At 39.4% G+C, this 15,424-nt stretch overlaps 1 protein-coding gene across 1 annotated transcript in view; it reads left to right on the top strand.

Annotated features, from left to right (window-relative positions):
- The first annotated feature begins 6,309 nt into the window (after nucleotides 1-6,309).
- The window catches only part of Adgrg4 (adhesion G protein-coupled receptor G4), a 111,091-nt gene continuing 101,976 nt past the window's right edge, over nucleotides 6,310-15,424 (top strand). The window contains exons 1-2 of the mRNA XM_005404615.1: nucleotides 6,310-6,379; nucleotides 14,499-15,113. Coding sequence (XP_005404672.1) covers nucleotides 6,310-6,379; nucleotides 14,499-15,113 — 685 coding nt within the window. The remainder of the gene's footprint in view (nucleotides 6,380-14,498; nucleotides 15,114-15,424) is intronic.

Raw genomic sequence — 15,424 nt, 5'->3', positions numbered from 1 at the left:
TGATGCGGCCCTATGTGGCCTCTCCCACCTGCTCCCTCACTGGTTTCCCTTCACTCTTGGGTGCCCGAGTACTGCCCCCAGCAGTGTGTGAAGTGCCCTGCAGCACACAGAGTACACCTCCTGCCCCAAGTCTTTCCTTAGGTCTCCCAGCAGCTCACTCCCTCACTTCCTCCAGCTCTCTGTTCAAACATTAGTGTATCAAAGAGGATGCCCTCGGTCGAGCTATTGAAAATTGCTTTCCCCACCCACCTTCCAGAAATCCCTATAACTCTTTCCCAACTTGATTTTTCTCTATGACATTTGTCACCTTCTGTTAACATTGTATCTTCTACTTATTTTTCTTGTTTAGTGTCTGCCTTCTCCCACTAGAACATAAACTATATGAGGCAAGAAAGTTATCTATTTTATTCACCATTGAATCCCAAGTATCTTGTAATCACGCCTTGTATATAGCAGGAACTCAAATGTCATTGACAAAATAAATACTGGTAAACTTCAAGAAAAATTTGCAGAATAGTAGGTAATACTAGGTAATTTTTATGAAGAATTGTACAATATTAACTCTTTTTTTGTTTTTTTGAGACAGGGTCTCACTGTGCAGTTCAGGCTGGCCTTGAGCTCACTATGTAGCTCAAGCTGGTCTTAAACTCACAATGATCCTCCTGCCTTAGCCTCCCGAGTGTTGGGATGACAGGAGTGCGCCACCACACCTGGCGATATTATCTCATTTAAACCATGAAAATGTTAGAGATGGATGCTATCATCATAAATCACTGTTTCCAGTTTATAGATGAGGAAGTTGAGGCTGTGAGACATTAGGTAACCCAAGCAGTCTGGCTTCAGTCTATTTTATTAGCTCCTAAGCCATACTGCCTCTGTACAGATAATGGTCCATTTTATATAATGCTTAAAACCATGCATGCTTGTGTGATGTTTTAAAACAGGATATTAGTATTATACAAAACAATTATTAAGGGATGTCAACGAATGTAGTAAATGTATGACAATGAGCAGGTGATGAGTTGAATGGTGGTGCTTAAGGCAGCAATCAAATATAATCAAAATTGTCTTTTAGTCAGGCATAGTGGTTTATGCCTATAATCCCAGTATTCTGGGAGACTGATGCAGGAGGATTGAAAGTTTGAGCCCAGCCCTGGAAATTTAGTGGTTTAGTGAGAACTTTCTCATATATAAAAAAATAAAAAAGGGTGGAGTATGTAACTCAGTGTGAAGACTCTGAGTTCATTCCCCAGTACTGAGAGAGAGAGAGAGAGAGAGAGAGAGAGAGAGAGAGAGAGAGAGAGAGAGAAAGAGAGAGATTATCTTTTAAAATCTCTTTCACTGTTTCTGTGGTTGAGCCCAGAGCCCAAATTCAACAGCTAGCTTGTAGTGGGAGCCATACTCTATGGAAGTCATCACAATCATCACTTTCCCTATTGCTTTGGTCAGATAGTCACACTTAGAATGGGAAGAGAGAACCATGTCAGCCCAGACCTCAGCAGATTAAGGGTCTTTTCCAGTGTCAGAAATGGGGACACAGTCTAAAGTCATTCAGCTCAGCCCTGTCTGTGGAAAGACAAGCAAATCAGCAAAGCCAGATGGCTATAGGCCTTAGAGTTTCCAGGGAGGGATGGTTCATACATCTCATGATAACTTTTATGTTGTTCATCAACTATCGTCAATAACGATTTATTTATGTCTAGCCCATATCTCTCACAGCAATTTCAGTTCATTTCCTATTACTCTGTAGATATGGAGAACAGATGGTCATCATTCTTATAACCTTCCAGAGAATAGAAGTTATGCACTGAAGCCCTCCAAGTGGTATTTTTTTTTCCTGACCAAAGAGTTCTAATTTCTTCATCTTTTACAAGCTTCATTTTCCCGTCAATTGTTTCATTTGAACTACATTGGATTTAAAAAAAAAATGCAGTGGTTTTACTTGAAAAAAAGAAACACAAGCTGATGATTAAAATGCTAAGATTACAAAAGAATGTGCAATGGAAAGTGAGTTTTCCTCCCACCCAAGACCCTTCCATCTTTCTCTCTGGAGGCAACTATTCTCACCAGGTGCTCCTTCCAGATAATTTTCTTGATGTATCCAAGTACGTATGAACATATTCTCCTCAAATTGTCTTCTTCATGTATTAGCTAGCTTCCCACCACTATAACAAAATACCTGACACATCTGACTTGTGAAACAAAGAACCATTCATGGTTCTAGAGATTGATGGCCCATTGCTTTGGGCCTCTGTTAAGGGCACATATCACGGTGGAAGCACATGTCAGAGCAAGGACTCACATTTTGAGCCAGGGAGCAGAGAGAGACTAGAATCCTACAATTCCCTTGTGGGGCATATCCTCAGTGACCTAAGGATATCCTATTAGACCCTGTCTCTTAAAGGTCCACAGCACTTCCCAATAGTACTGCCCTGGAGACCATGTCCTTATGTGTGGGCCTTTAGGAGACACTACTCACATTCAAACCATAGCAATCTCAACTTAGCAAATATTCCTAAGCACCTATTGTGCGTCAAGAGCTGTGCTAACTGCTGGGGCAGGGCGCAAGTGGAGTGAATAAGATGTATTTCCCTGTCCTGAGGAAGCTTATACTCTAGCAGGGGAAAAAGGCATAGTCACTCATTTATTAAATATTGATTGAGCTCTTTCTATGCTCCAGGCAGTGTGCAAATCATGGAAGGATATGTGCCTTCTACCTTCACAGAGTTGAGTGTGGTGTTGAGAATATGACTGATGAGAGAGTGTGGTGTCAAGTATCAGCAAATGCCAGGGAAGTGCCGCAACGCTCCTTGACAATTGTTTGACAACTTCTTGCGGTGTGGGCAGGGCACAATAGCTAAGCCTTACACCCAGGGGAAGGGAAACATACTGTAACTCTGTGCCTGGCACTGGGCTACACACCTGTATACATGTTGTTTCATGTCATCTACATGGCTGTACGAGTTGAGCTCCATTGCCTGTGTTTTATAAATGAGGACGCTGAAAGCTCCAGAGACATCAAGGAACTGGCTCCAAGTCACATGGCTGAGATTCAAAGTCACATAGCTGAAATTTAATGTCAAGTCTGTCTTTTTGTCAAGCTTTTTTTATTTGTTTGTTTTGGAACTGGAGATTGAACCTAGGGCCTTCACACTGAACTACATTCCCTGCCCTTTATTTTTATTTTTCGTGCTGAGACAGAGTCTCTCTAAGTCACTAAGCTGTCCAGGTTGTGTGAGTGTTCTTATCTACCATAGCCATCATAGCTTCCAGGGGCAGGGGGAAGAACGAGTAATTTAGATACACCTTCACTTCCCTCTTTCCCTATGGAAAACCCTGACCTACACATTGCTTGCGTTAGTCTCCTATTAGGCTGATTTATTTTTTACCTAAGCGATTAGATGGGAAGGAAAATGCACTACTCTGGAACTCAGGAGACCTCAGTGCTATGTCCTACTCTGCCTTCACAAGCTGTAGGACCGTGGGCAAGTCATTCTACCACCCCGTGGACCTTAGGGTCCTCAGCTGTGAAACACGGTGACTAGAGGGGATCACCTCTGGATTCTTAATAGAATTTGGTGATATTTTCATGGCCCTATTGGAGCTATAATGACATCTTCTGGGGCAAAACTACATTCCTCTCTCAGTAAAGCAGTTCAGTAACTCTATTATTTTCAAGGCAATTTGAAGAACGAATCCCCAGTGAAGGTAAACATCTGGCTTCATATTACTGACAGTGTATGATGTAAATGTGTTCATTGCTTCTTGCTTTTTGCTTTCTGCTGCTAGTTTTGACCCCCCCACCCCAATTTTCTCAATAAAGTGAAATGAGCCTTAATTAAGTGAGCAAGTGCCCATTTAATATATTCAATTTAATTAAAGAAATAATTAACTAGGAACTGGAGATAATCCTTAATGAAAATTGGGAAAAAAGCCCTCAAATTAATGGATTATTGCAGGTATGTAATAAACTGAGAACTTTGCTCAGGCTGATTTTATGCTCAGAAGAGCAGCCCCATGACGTGCTGCAAGGCACAAAAAGAGGATCTAACCCAGTCAATAAGCTCCATAAAGCTAAGAGCAGAGAGGCAGGGAGACTGCTTTGATCCAGAAAAGGAGGTGACTGAGGCATGGCCAGCAGATAATGAGTCCTGTTTTCTGCTCGTTCCATTTCACATTAAACGCAGAGATTGAGAGACCAGATGTGGTGATTTGTAAAGTAGCCTCTTCTCTGGGACTCCACAGTGACACAGGGGTGAGAAGTTAATCCTTGTGCTTAGGTAAGTGTTTCTCTTCTGTTCTCCCGCCTTCCCTTGCTTCCTTCTTTCCTTCCTTCCCTTCCCTTGCCTCCCTCTTTCCTTCTTTTCTTCCTTTCAAAATTTTAAAATATAAAAATAACAATTGCTCATTATAAAAGAACCAAAGTACATGTAATTATAAGAAGTGTAAAGTACACGTCCTAAATCTCTCCCTTTTCTTCTTTTCCAACTTCTTCTCTTCTTCCTTCACTTTAAAAAAAATGAAAGGAATGTATGCTTATTATAAAAAAATGAAACAATAGAGAAGTGTAAGCCGTAGAAAGGAAATCTAATTCCTATTTTTTCTTCCCTGCTCTTTCTTCTTTTCTTCCCTTTCTCCCCCTTCCTTTTTTCATCCTTTCCCTCTATTTCAGAAATTAAATAAGTAATATCACTGTGAAAGACTCAAACAGTGTAGAATTGTTATGATTTATAAAGGAAATGTCCTAAAGCTTATCTTTCTTCCCTAGCCCACATTTCCATGCTTGACATGTAGAGTTCTGTCATTCCTTTTAGGAGCTGCATAGTATTCTGTTGGTGAAGCTCCACTGACTTACTCATTGGGTGCCAGGTAAGTTTCTGAAACATACCTTGGAATTATTGTAAAGGTTTAGACGAAATAGAAGAAAAATATAAATTGGCTTCTTTGGTGCTGAAAATTCCATTTTATAGATAGTGATCCTATCCATTTCCGTGGCACCTTATGCTTTGAAAATTGCCTTCGAACTATCATTTCATTTGATCCTCTTCGAGAGAAGCTCAGGGAAATAGGCAGATTTTAATCTCCATTTTTACAGATAAGGAAACTGAGTCCCAGGGACGCTAAGGAACAGAAATAAATATGGTCTCACTGTTCCTGATTTTCAGTATAGCCTTCATATACTCTATAAATTTAAGCTGCATTTCATCTTACAAGTCATAAAAGATTTAGACACCTCCATACTTGTAAGCTAGTAGTTTAGAAAATCCACTCAGGTCATACAAAGTCTCTTGTTAATGAAAATGGCAGTAGAGCACTTGGTAGATATGATGAGCTTGATTAACGGCTGGTGCTCATACAAGTTCAAAATTCATTTGATCTTCTAATTGGATTCTGTTATATTACATGTAAAGTGAGTCTATTCACTCCATATCCTACTTAGAAATGGAAAGAAATGCAGTATGCTACATTATCCTACAGGAAAAGAAATGGTTAAATCAGTAGTAAAACATTGAGAAGTGTATTTTATTTAAGATCAGAAAATGCCAGTCAGAATTCTACTGCCAAGCTTCTGTACTATGTTCAAATAGGATTTGCGATTTAAACAAAATTTTGTTTGGAGAATTGGGGCTTTCAGTGTATTTTCCAAATAAGATGCTTCTGTTACAATTAATTAAGGAGAAAAGCTGTGTGAATGTAATGAGATGGTGGTCAATTCCTCTAAGCAGATTTGCTTTAATGATTTGATGAATTCCTTTTGTCAATAAGATCTTTCATTATGTTCCTTCAACTCTGATGTGATCATTACACAATGTATACATGCATCCAAATATCGTTATAGCTCATAAATATGTGGCATAATATGTCAATTAAAATGAAAACAAGAACAACTAAAAAGTCTAGGATCATTAACACTGGTAGTTGGGTGGAAGTTGTGTGCATTAAGGTTGTATGCATCACACTTTGTAGTCAAGTATATTGTGGGTGTCTTCCCCACTGGGCTAGCTGCCCCATAAGGGCAAGGGTCTCTATCTTGTCTTCTCAGTACTGTGTTCCCAATAATAACACAGTGTCTGGCACATAGTAGACATTTAATAAAATTTCTTGAATGAATATACAGATAAATCAATCAGTGAGGTTTCAGCCAGTGTGGATAACTCAGGCAAGTCAATCCTTGGGTCAACTGACATGGCTTTAAGCAATAGGAAGGAACCTTAAGTGGAATGTAAAGGAGAAGCACTGTCATGTAAACTTGTTTGCTCTGAATCTGAGATGGACATATTTTTGACCTTTTGAACACAGGTTTAGACAATGAAAGAACACATCGTACATCAGAGGCTTTATGGAGTGATTCTCATATCAAGTTTTATCTTTCTCTCAGGTAAGAAAATAGTATGTTATTATCTCTTCCAATATCTCATATATATAGGTTCAAGAAGCAAACCATTTGAAAATACAAGTGGAGATTTGCCGGGCTGCCTCCTTCCTTTGGGTCAGTATAGTTAGGACAAGCTAGACCTTTGGTAAGTGCATACTTTCCCTCAGTGTTTTGAATGACCAGTGGAGAACAGTCTCAAGCAGGCAATAGCTTGGACTACTGCCTTTAATATTTCTCACTGCAATTCTAAAACGCCATTTGGTGGCCAGTATACTCTTCACATAAGATTTAGGTTTTCTTTAGGGCCATTTCCTCTCATGCATAATGATTCATTTAAAGTTCCCATAAGTGTCATGATATTGTTTTCTGTCTCCATTATATGTTTATAGCAATGATCGTAGAATATGGACAAGGAAACTGAGGAGTGCTAAAAGCTACAGTGATGCACAAATGTCTGAAAGGGCCCATACTCTGTGGTAGGAGTGGAGATAGAGTGTTTTTATTTTGCGGTGAATGGAAGACGAGATAGTTCAATAAAGCAGCTGGTAATTTGGAGATTTTAAGTAGAAGACTGTTTTGAAAACATGCAATCTCATTCTTATTAAATAAATTCAGTTGATAACATTGCTCTTTTAGAACACCAGTCTTTAGCTAAAAGGTCATAAGAGTTACTGAGTGACAATTCCTAAGGAAATTAACCTGGGGTTTGATTTGTAACACTGTTCAGATTTTAGAGAGATCTTTTGGAAAAATACCAAATCATCATCACCATCAATAGCAAATACTGACTGGCTCTTTGCTGTGTGTTCAGGGCCTGATGGAAAACCACATTTCTTATAATAAAGGTTGAAATGGGACCTATGGGGCACAGTGGCGACTTTATCACCTGGCCTTGCCTCCCTGTTGAGATGTTGATTTATCTTTCCCCCGTCTGTTTCATTAAAGGCAAGCAACTTTTTCTCTATTTCTTTACCCAAAACATCCAAACCAGGACTTGACACATAGATTAGACTCACAGTACATATGTGCTGAATTATTAAATGAATGCAACTTGAAGAAGTAAAACTTTGGACATCTGTATGAGGAGGATATATATGATAGAACCTACAAGGGTTTTGTGTCATAGGTCAGGAAGCATGGAGTAGAGGCATCTAGGAATACAGAGATACAGGAGTCTAGTGTAGGCACAGAATAAAAAGTACTGAAAAGTGGTACTGAAAAGTTTGGATGTGTTTTTTGAGGAATATCATTGGCCAGTAAAAATTATTATAAATGTACGGATTTTAAACATGTAAAGGTTACTTTAAAGCAGTCACAAGGTTTTCCAGACTGTCTTAGTCTCAAATTCATGAGTCAAAGCAGTGATCATTTTAAGTTATCAAACAATTATATATGGTTGTCTGCAGATTGATGAGAAACACATCACTTTCTTCTTGGGAAAAAAAAGACTGAAGCAGTGGTATAACTAAGGTCTAGGTCCCTTTATGCTCTAGACAAGCCACAAGCCTCCCAACTATGAGGGTCCTTGTGGGGGAGAGATTAAGGCTAGATCAAGTAGCAGGTGACTCAGAAATGCACGAACTGGATGGGACCAGAGGGGAGTGAACTGTTGGTAACTCTGGTTCTCTGTGGTTGCCTGTATCATGGCAATGATGATGTAGATAATGAAGTTTCCCATTATTAGGCACCTTCATAGTATTCCTGCTCACACAGCTATGGGTTGGCTACACCATGATCTGGTTTGTAATGTTTTCCAATTCTTTTGAACATTGATTTGCAAGGATTTGTGATACTAAGAGCCAGAAGAGCTCTTGCTTAGGTAGAACAAGCTAAGGGTACGTGTGGAGTACCCTTGCAGAATGCTCACCTTTCCCCAAAAGTGACCTGATTTTCTGAAGCATAGACACAACCAATGCTTCTGGTGGGCCTTTTTCTACAAATCTGCTCCTTTGCCTTCTTTCCCTCCCTTGACAGAAGGGATTGCCACATGGTTGGTTGGACCTTGAGCCTTTCCCAATACTATAAGTTGAATCGTGTCTTCCCCAAATTTATAGTTTGAAATCCTAACCCTCAGTACCTCAGAATGTGGTCTTATTTGGAAATAAAGACATTGTGAGTGTAATTAATTAAGATGAGATCATACCATAGTAGAGCAGGCCTCTAATCTAATACAAATGGTGCCTTTATAAAAAGAGGAAATTTGAACCCAAACATGCACACAGGGAGAAGACTATGGTAAAACTAATTGTAAATACCAAGGGGATGTAACTGCAGGATAAAAAAACCAGCAAATATTACCAGCAAACCATCAGAAACTAGGAGAGAGACATGGAATGGATTCTACCCTGACAGTCCTTTGAAGGAACCAGCTTTACTGACCTTCAGAATGATGAGACAATAAAATTGTCCTTCTTAAGTTAGTCAGTTTGTGTTACATTGTTAAGGTAGCCCTTGAAATCAAATAACACAGAAATGATTCTTTGTTAGGCTCACTGGCTCCTAAACCTTGAGTTCACAATAAGGAAGCAGGTTCCCTTATCGGGGAGAAAATAGTGAGCAGATCACACCCCTAGTGCCTGACCTTTGGAGAACACCATTTGGCTACTATCCCTAAGATCATGTAGGATAGTGCATCTGGAATTCAGTCCCCAACCTTTGAAACACGGCAACATTTTAAGGAGAAACTTTGCAAAGAAAGGACTGAAAAAATCATTATAAAATAAGTCTGATGGTTACTTAATGTTTTCTGCAGTTGGAAAATAATCATTTGGAACTGTCTTAGGGTTCTAAACATTTTCCTCACTGAGTTTTAAAATAAATGTATTTTTTACTTTGGAGGTCTGGTAGGGAGGGGGATTTCTGCTGATTTTTTTTTTTTTTGGTCAAAAGTTCCTTAAAACAGAGGGCAGAGCACAAGTTCCGTCTGCTCATTTTGTGGTAGGTGCTTTTTCCACATCCCTCTCTCTTTACATGAGATAGTGACCTCCATTTGCCCACGCATCGACCTCCAACTCTGTAACACAAACAGAGCTCAAACATTTACACATTAGTTACGAGTGACTGACTGTGTGCCAACAAAGTTGGATGCCCCAAGTCATACCAGGTACACAAATTAATTCAAAATGGATGAGAGACCTAAATGCAACATGTAAATCTATACAACTCTCAGAGGAAAGAACAGGAACAAATCTCCATTGTCTTGGATTTAGCAATCGGTTCCTAGAAATGACAACCAAAGCACAACCAACCAAAGACAAAACAGATAAATTGGATTTTATCAAAATTAAAAAAAATTTGTGCATCAGAAGATTGTCAGATCAACCTACAGAATGTGAGAAATATCTGCAGGTCATATCTCTGATAATGTTCCAGGTGTGAGCATAAATAACGATTATATCTCAATGACAAAAAGACAACTCAATTAAAAATAGGCAAAGGACTTCAATAAATATTTCTCCAAAGAAAACATGCATGCAAATTGCCAACAAGAATATGAAAGCATGCTCAATATCATTAATCACTACAGAAATGCAAATCTACACCACAGTGAGATATCACTTCATACCACCTAGGATGGCAGCAGTAGTAGTAGTCACAGTAGTAGTAGTAGTAGTAATAATAATAATACTAGTAGTAGTAGTACTAGTAGCAGCAGCAGTAAAAACTAGCAAGTGTGAGGAGCTGGAGAAATTAGAACCCTTATGCATTGCTGGTAGGAATGTAAAATAGTGCAGTGATTTGGCACACAGTTTGGCTGTTTCTCTATAATTTAAACATAGAAGTTCTATATAACCCAGTAATTCCAGTCTTAAGCATATATCCAAAAGGAATGAAAACATGTATTGAAACAAAATGAATGGCATAAAATGAAATGGAAACATTTTATTGAAACAAAATGTAGCAAAAACCACACTAGCACTACTCACAAAGGTAAAAGCAGAAACAACCCAAATACACACTCACAGATGAATCAGTGAACACAACAAGGAGTCTACACTGTGGAATGTTATGCAGTCACACAAAGAACGAGGCACTGATAAATGCTACACCGTGGATGAACATTATGCTCCAAAAGAATGCAGACACAAAAAACCACATACTGTATGATTCCATCTATAAGAAATGTCCGGATTAGGCACACCCATGAATATAGAAAACAAATTAGTCATTGCCAGAGGATGGGAGAGGGGTAAGCTCAGAATAACTGCTCAGTTGGTACAGCATTTCATTGTGGACTTGCTAAACACCACTGACTTGTTCACTTTTAAATTGTTAAAATGATGAATTTAATGTTATGTAATTTTTCCCAGTACAAATTAAATGGTGCTCAGTGCTCCTGGGGCTGTAACACGCATTTTAATGAGGCCTAATGATGAGCTTTTCCTAACAAGGCACACACTTACTGTGTAATGTTAAGTGAAAAAAAAAAAAGGAGCCCATTTTCCACACAATATGATCTCAGCCAAACAGAAGCAAGAAAAACTTGCGCACAGGAAAACCAAAACCAAACAAACAATGAATCAGAGGAAATATACCAAGGGGTTCATGATGGTCTCTGGGTGGCAAAATTCTTTCTCTGGCTCTGTTCTCATCTTTTTACTTCCTAAGACTTTTTGCTTTTTCTTTAACAAGGAAACATGTACACTGTCACTTTTATAAGGGAACGACGCACCTGTATTTTTTTAAAGTAGGGAAAATATTAAATGGGATTTGAACTTAAAAGAAGCAGTGGATAGAGGTGAAGAGACACAGAGAAGCCAAAATCAAGGGAGAACACACTTTGGGGGAGCAGTCATGCAATTTGGACTTGGAAATTGCCAACGAACAGATGGTAGTGTCCAAGCAGACATCTGCAATGGATAGCGAAATCATATGCAAAGACACAAGTGGCCTTTGAAGCAGGCCCTTGACAGGCTTCCCAGAGAAGACCATTTGTCTGGCCAAACAGAAGGGACAAACCCCTCTCTGCCTTATCGCAGCTTGGCCTCCTCAGAGCCCAGCCAAGGGCCTGGAGGCTGCAGCAGGGCTCAGTGCAGATGCACTTGCATGTGTGAGGCCATGCAAGTGGTTGTGGGAGTAGAAAAGTTTCTACTAATGATACTGGCAAACATCACAGCTGACATTTACATGGCACCTCAGTTTATAAACATTCTCATGCAGATAACCTAAATGTTAGCTGCTGTTGCATCCTCTTTTCTAATGGCCCCATGAGGTAGGCAGTTCTTAATCCCATTTTATCATGAATGTACAAGGCACACAGAAGTGACACAAATTTATTTATTTAACATTTATATAGTGCTCACTATCTGCCAGACACCGTCTTGAGAGCTTTATGTTCATTAATTGCCCATGTCCACAGCTACTGAGAGACACAATTGGGACACAAATCTGGCTTTTCAGACACTATGACACCACTCTTCTGCTCATGTCTAAGTAGAATTTACCTCTGTCTGCAGAATCTCAAGTAAGGTCACAAGTGGTTCTATTTATCTGTCTATCTATCTATCTGTCTATCTATCTACCTATCTAACTATCAATCTACCTATCTATCTATCATCTATCTATTCATGCATCCATCTACCCACCCACCAGTCTATATTTTCTGATTATTAACATAATACATGATTGCTAAAAATACAGATTTTACTAAAGTAAGTAGCACAGAAAGTCAAAATCTCCCTAAATCTCACAGTAAACATAATTATTCTTGACTTTTTGATACATGTTCTTCCAGGCTTTTTTCTCAGTGTAGGCAAACACACATTTTAATTTTATTTTAATATGAGAATATGTACCCACACTTCAGTGAGTCCCATTTCACATAATATTAAGCCTTGAAAATCTCTTTATGACTACATTAGGTCGACCTCAAGTGTTTTAACACTCTATCATGTAGAAGTAGTAATTTTCCTAAGCAGCTACCTAGTGATAGATATACAAGCTTTTCAATGTTTCTTCATTAGAAACAATGCTGCAATAAATATTATTGTACTTGTAACTCTGTGTATATGTATATTGGTCTAGAGTAAATGATGGAATGGAATTGCTGAGTCAAAAGTATACACATAATTAAAATTGTCATAGATATTGATAAATTTTCCTTCAAATATACTACATAATTGGCACTCTCACCAGCAGCAAGAGTGACTCATTTCTATATGGGCTTGCCAAAGTGGGGTATTCTTGGTCTTCCTAAATTTTATCAATCTCATAGGCAAAAGCGGTATCTCATTATTGTAGTAATTTGTTCTTGAAACAGTGAAGTGACATATTTTTATATTATTGGACTCCATATTTCTGATTTTGTAAGTTGCTCATTCCTGTCATTTGGCAACTGGCTTTACATTAGTATATTGCAGAGAGGAGAGGTCCTTGCAGGCCATATGAGGCTATAATACATTCTTTTTGAGGGAAAGTAAACTCCTGAGATTTATGCTCACCATAAAGCCAGTTCGTAAATGTTGTGTTTGACGTCATTTTGGAGAGCTCAGCAGAAAAAACTGTGTTAGTTAACCAACAGTAATTGAGACTTCAGTTTCATAGTAATTATTGTCTTGTGGGATTAACTCTTGATTTATTAGCCACATGAAGCATAAGATAACACAATCATTTTAGCCAGAGACAGAAAAAGCATTTGTTCATCTGCCATAGGCAGTTCACAAATAACTGGCAAATGGGTGATATGATTCCCACACATGGATGTGTGCAGGATGAACATGTGTGTGCAGCAGGCATGCACATGTGCCCCTTTGCTTTTGGAGAATGTCCAGTAGAGGAATGGAGAGAGAAAATACTGTACGGTCAGAGAATATCTGGAGGCTCTCATCCACGGGCATCTCCTGGAAACAAGGAAACAGTAAGTTCTGGGCAGCTTCTGTCATGTGCGGTTACGTATGTTACACTGTTTCCGAGTGGTGATCACTGTATTACCACACAATTCAGAGACAAGTTTCAATTTCATTCTGTCAAAAAGCTCTTGGTTTGGCTTGGACCATACTGGGATTGGAACTAGGTTAGTGTTAGTCAATCCTCAAATATTTGACTAGTGGTCTGGGGCTGTGAGGTTTCAATAATATCACCATTCCATAACTTCCTATGAGACAGGGGACATACCCAAATTAAATTTTCATAGATACTGTCAAATTGCCTGTCAAAAGACTATACCAATGGAGGTGCCCTTCATTAGTGTCTGAGAGGGCTTTGTGTACTTCATCTCACTTAATCTTCAAATAATATTATAAGTCAGTGGGGGCTGTTTGGCATGGACTCAAATGTGAGTGGTGATGCGTTTTGTTGGGTAGACACAACACTGTGACTTCGGGTCCCCATTTTACTGAAGCATACATTGAAACAACCAGGAGTTCAGTTACCAGCACGAGGTTACACAGCTTATGAGTGTCAGAGCCGAGACTCCACCTCAGGCTGACTCCAGAGCCGATGGTCACCGGGACTATAACTGTCTGGAATGCCTTAGTGCCACCCTGGCCCCCTCAGCACAGAGAATGAGGGCATGTGGGTGCACTGAGCGCAGTGGCACCTCTTCCATTTCTGAGCCCAAGCAGAAGCCTTGGAGCTTCTGGATTGCCCGGCTGGTCATCTTTCAGGCATTTGTCAGTGCCATTCAGTGAGAAGCAGTCTCCAGAGACAGAATAAATCAGGTAATTTGGCTCAGGAAAAGACACTGGAGAAACAAATTAACCGATGCATCATGAATATAATAAGGTAGTTAGGTGGGTGGAAATAATTCTCTTTTGATTATATGCATGAGGATTATGTGTAGAAAATTTGATGTTCAGGCTGCCTTTCCTTGGTCTCTTCCCCGACTAGCCACAGACTTGCAATGACCCCTCCAAACTGTCCAGCTAGTGTGTGCTCCGAGTACGCTAATCTAACGTTTCGTTATTAGCCCAGGAAAAAAAAGAATTGCAAAGAAATTCTTCTGCCAAAAAAAATCACATGACAATGTCAAAAAGATGATTTTTGTGTTCCTACTATTTGCTTATTTGCATAGGAGTGAGTCATAATTATATTGCACAATTTGACTAAACTGCCAAAGATGATAAAAGACTTCTAACTGAAATTCCATTTGTTTTCTCTTTCTCCCATCTTCAAATGTGGACAGATACGCTTTCACTAAAAGGGAAAAGGCTGGATTTTTACGGAGGAGGCGACACACACGTAAGCCTGACCAACACCGTTCCTGAACTCAGCCGATTCACAGCATGCATTGATTTGGCATTCACGGGTGACAGTTCAAGTTATTGGATAGCCTTCTCCTATATTACTAATAACCCCTTCCTGGGCAGAGAAAACATAGACCTTGGACTTGCAGGGAACCATCAACAGCTAATACTATACAACTTGGGCAAAACCTTTTATATCAGTTACCATCTAATTCCGTTTCAGCGGCATACAGTATGCTTGATATGGGATGGTGTGAAAGGCAGATTAGAGCTCTTCCTGAATAAAGAAAGGATATTGATAGTAATGGATCAGCCACAAAACCTGATGCCTAACGGGACTCTGGTCCTAGGACACTTTCCGAAGAATGCAGTTGGTCAGATTAAAAATTTGGTACCTCGCTTTACCGGCAGCTTGTACTACTTTCAACTCTGGGACCGCATTCTGGAAAATGAAGAACTCATGAAGTGTTTAGGCGGCAATGTAGTTAGTTGGGAAGAAGATGTTTGGCTTGCCAACAAGATCATCCCAACTGTTGACAGGAGACTGCGCTGCTGTGAGTAACTTATGAATTTTTCTCCTTAGCAAGGGTGACATTGCTCCGGTACCCCTCAGCTTGCTACTTCACGTAGTCCACCCTTAGATCAAGGCTGTCTTCCTCCAAGGAGAGAGCGAGGTTCCCACAATTTTGTCATCTACTTTTTCGTGTACAATAAATACCAATTTTCTCTTACCTTTTATTTGGATTCCATTTCAAACTTAAAATTTGCGAGAATAACAAAACTTACACACTGTTTCCTCAGATTCACCAAAGCTTAATGCTTTTCCATTTACTTTAGCATTCTTTCTACCTGAATTTCTCTCTTC

This window comes from Chinchilla lanigera, unplaced genomic scaffold (assembly GCF_000276665.1).
Source record: "Chinchilla lanigera isolate Chin_1 unplaced genomic scaffold, ChiLan1.0 scaffold00088, whole genome shotgun sequence".
NCBI classification, from domain to species: domain Eukaryota; kingdom Metazoa; phylum Chordata; class Mammalia; order Rodentia; family Chinchillidae; genus Chinchilla; species Chinchilla lanigera.
Note: the sequence above shows the minus strand (reverse complement) of the source record. Positions and strands in the feature narration are given on the sequence as shown.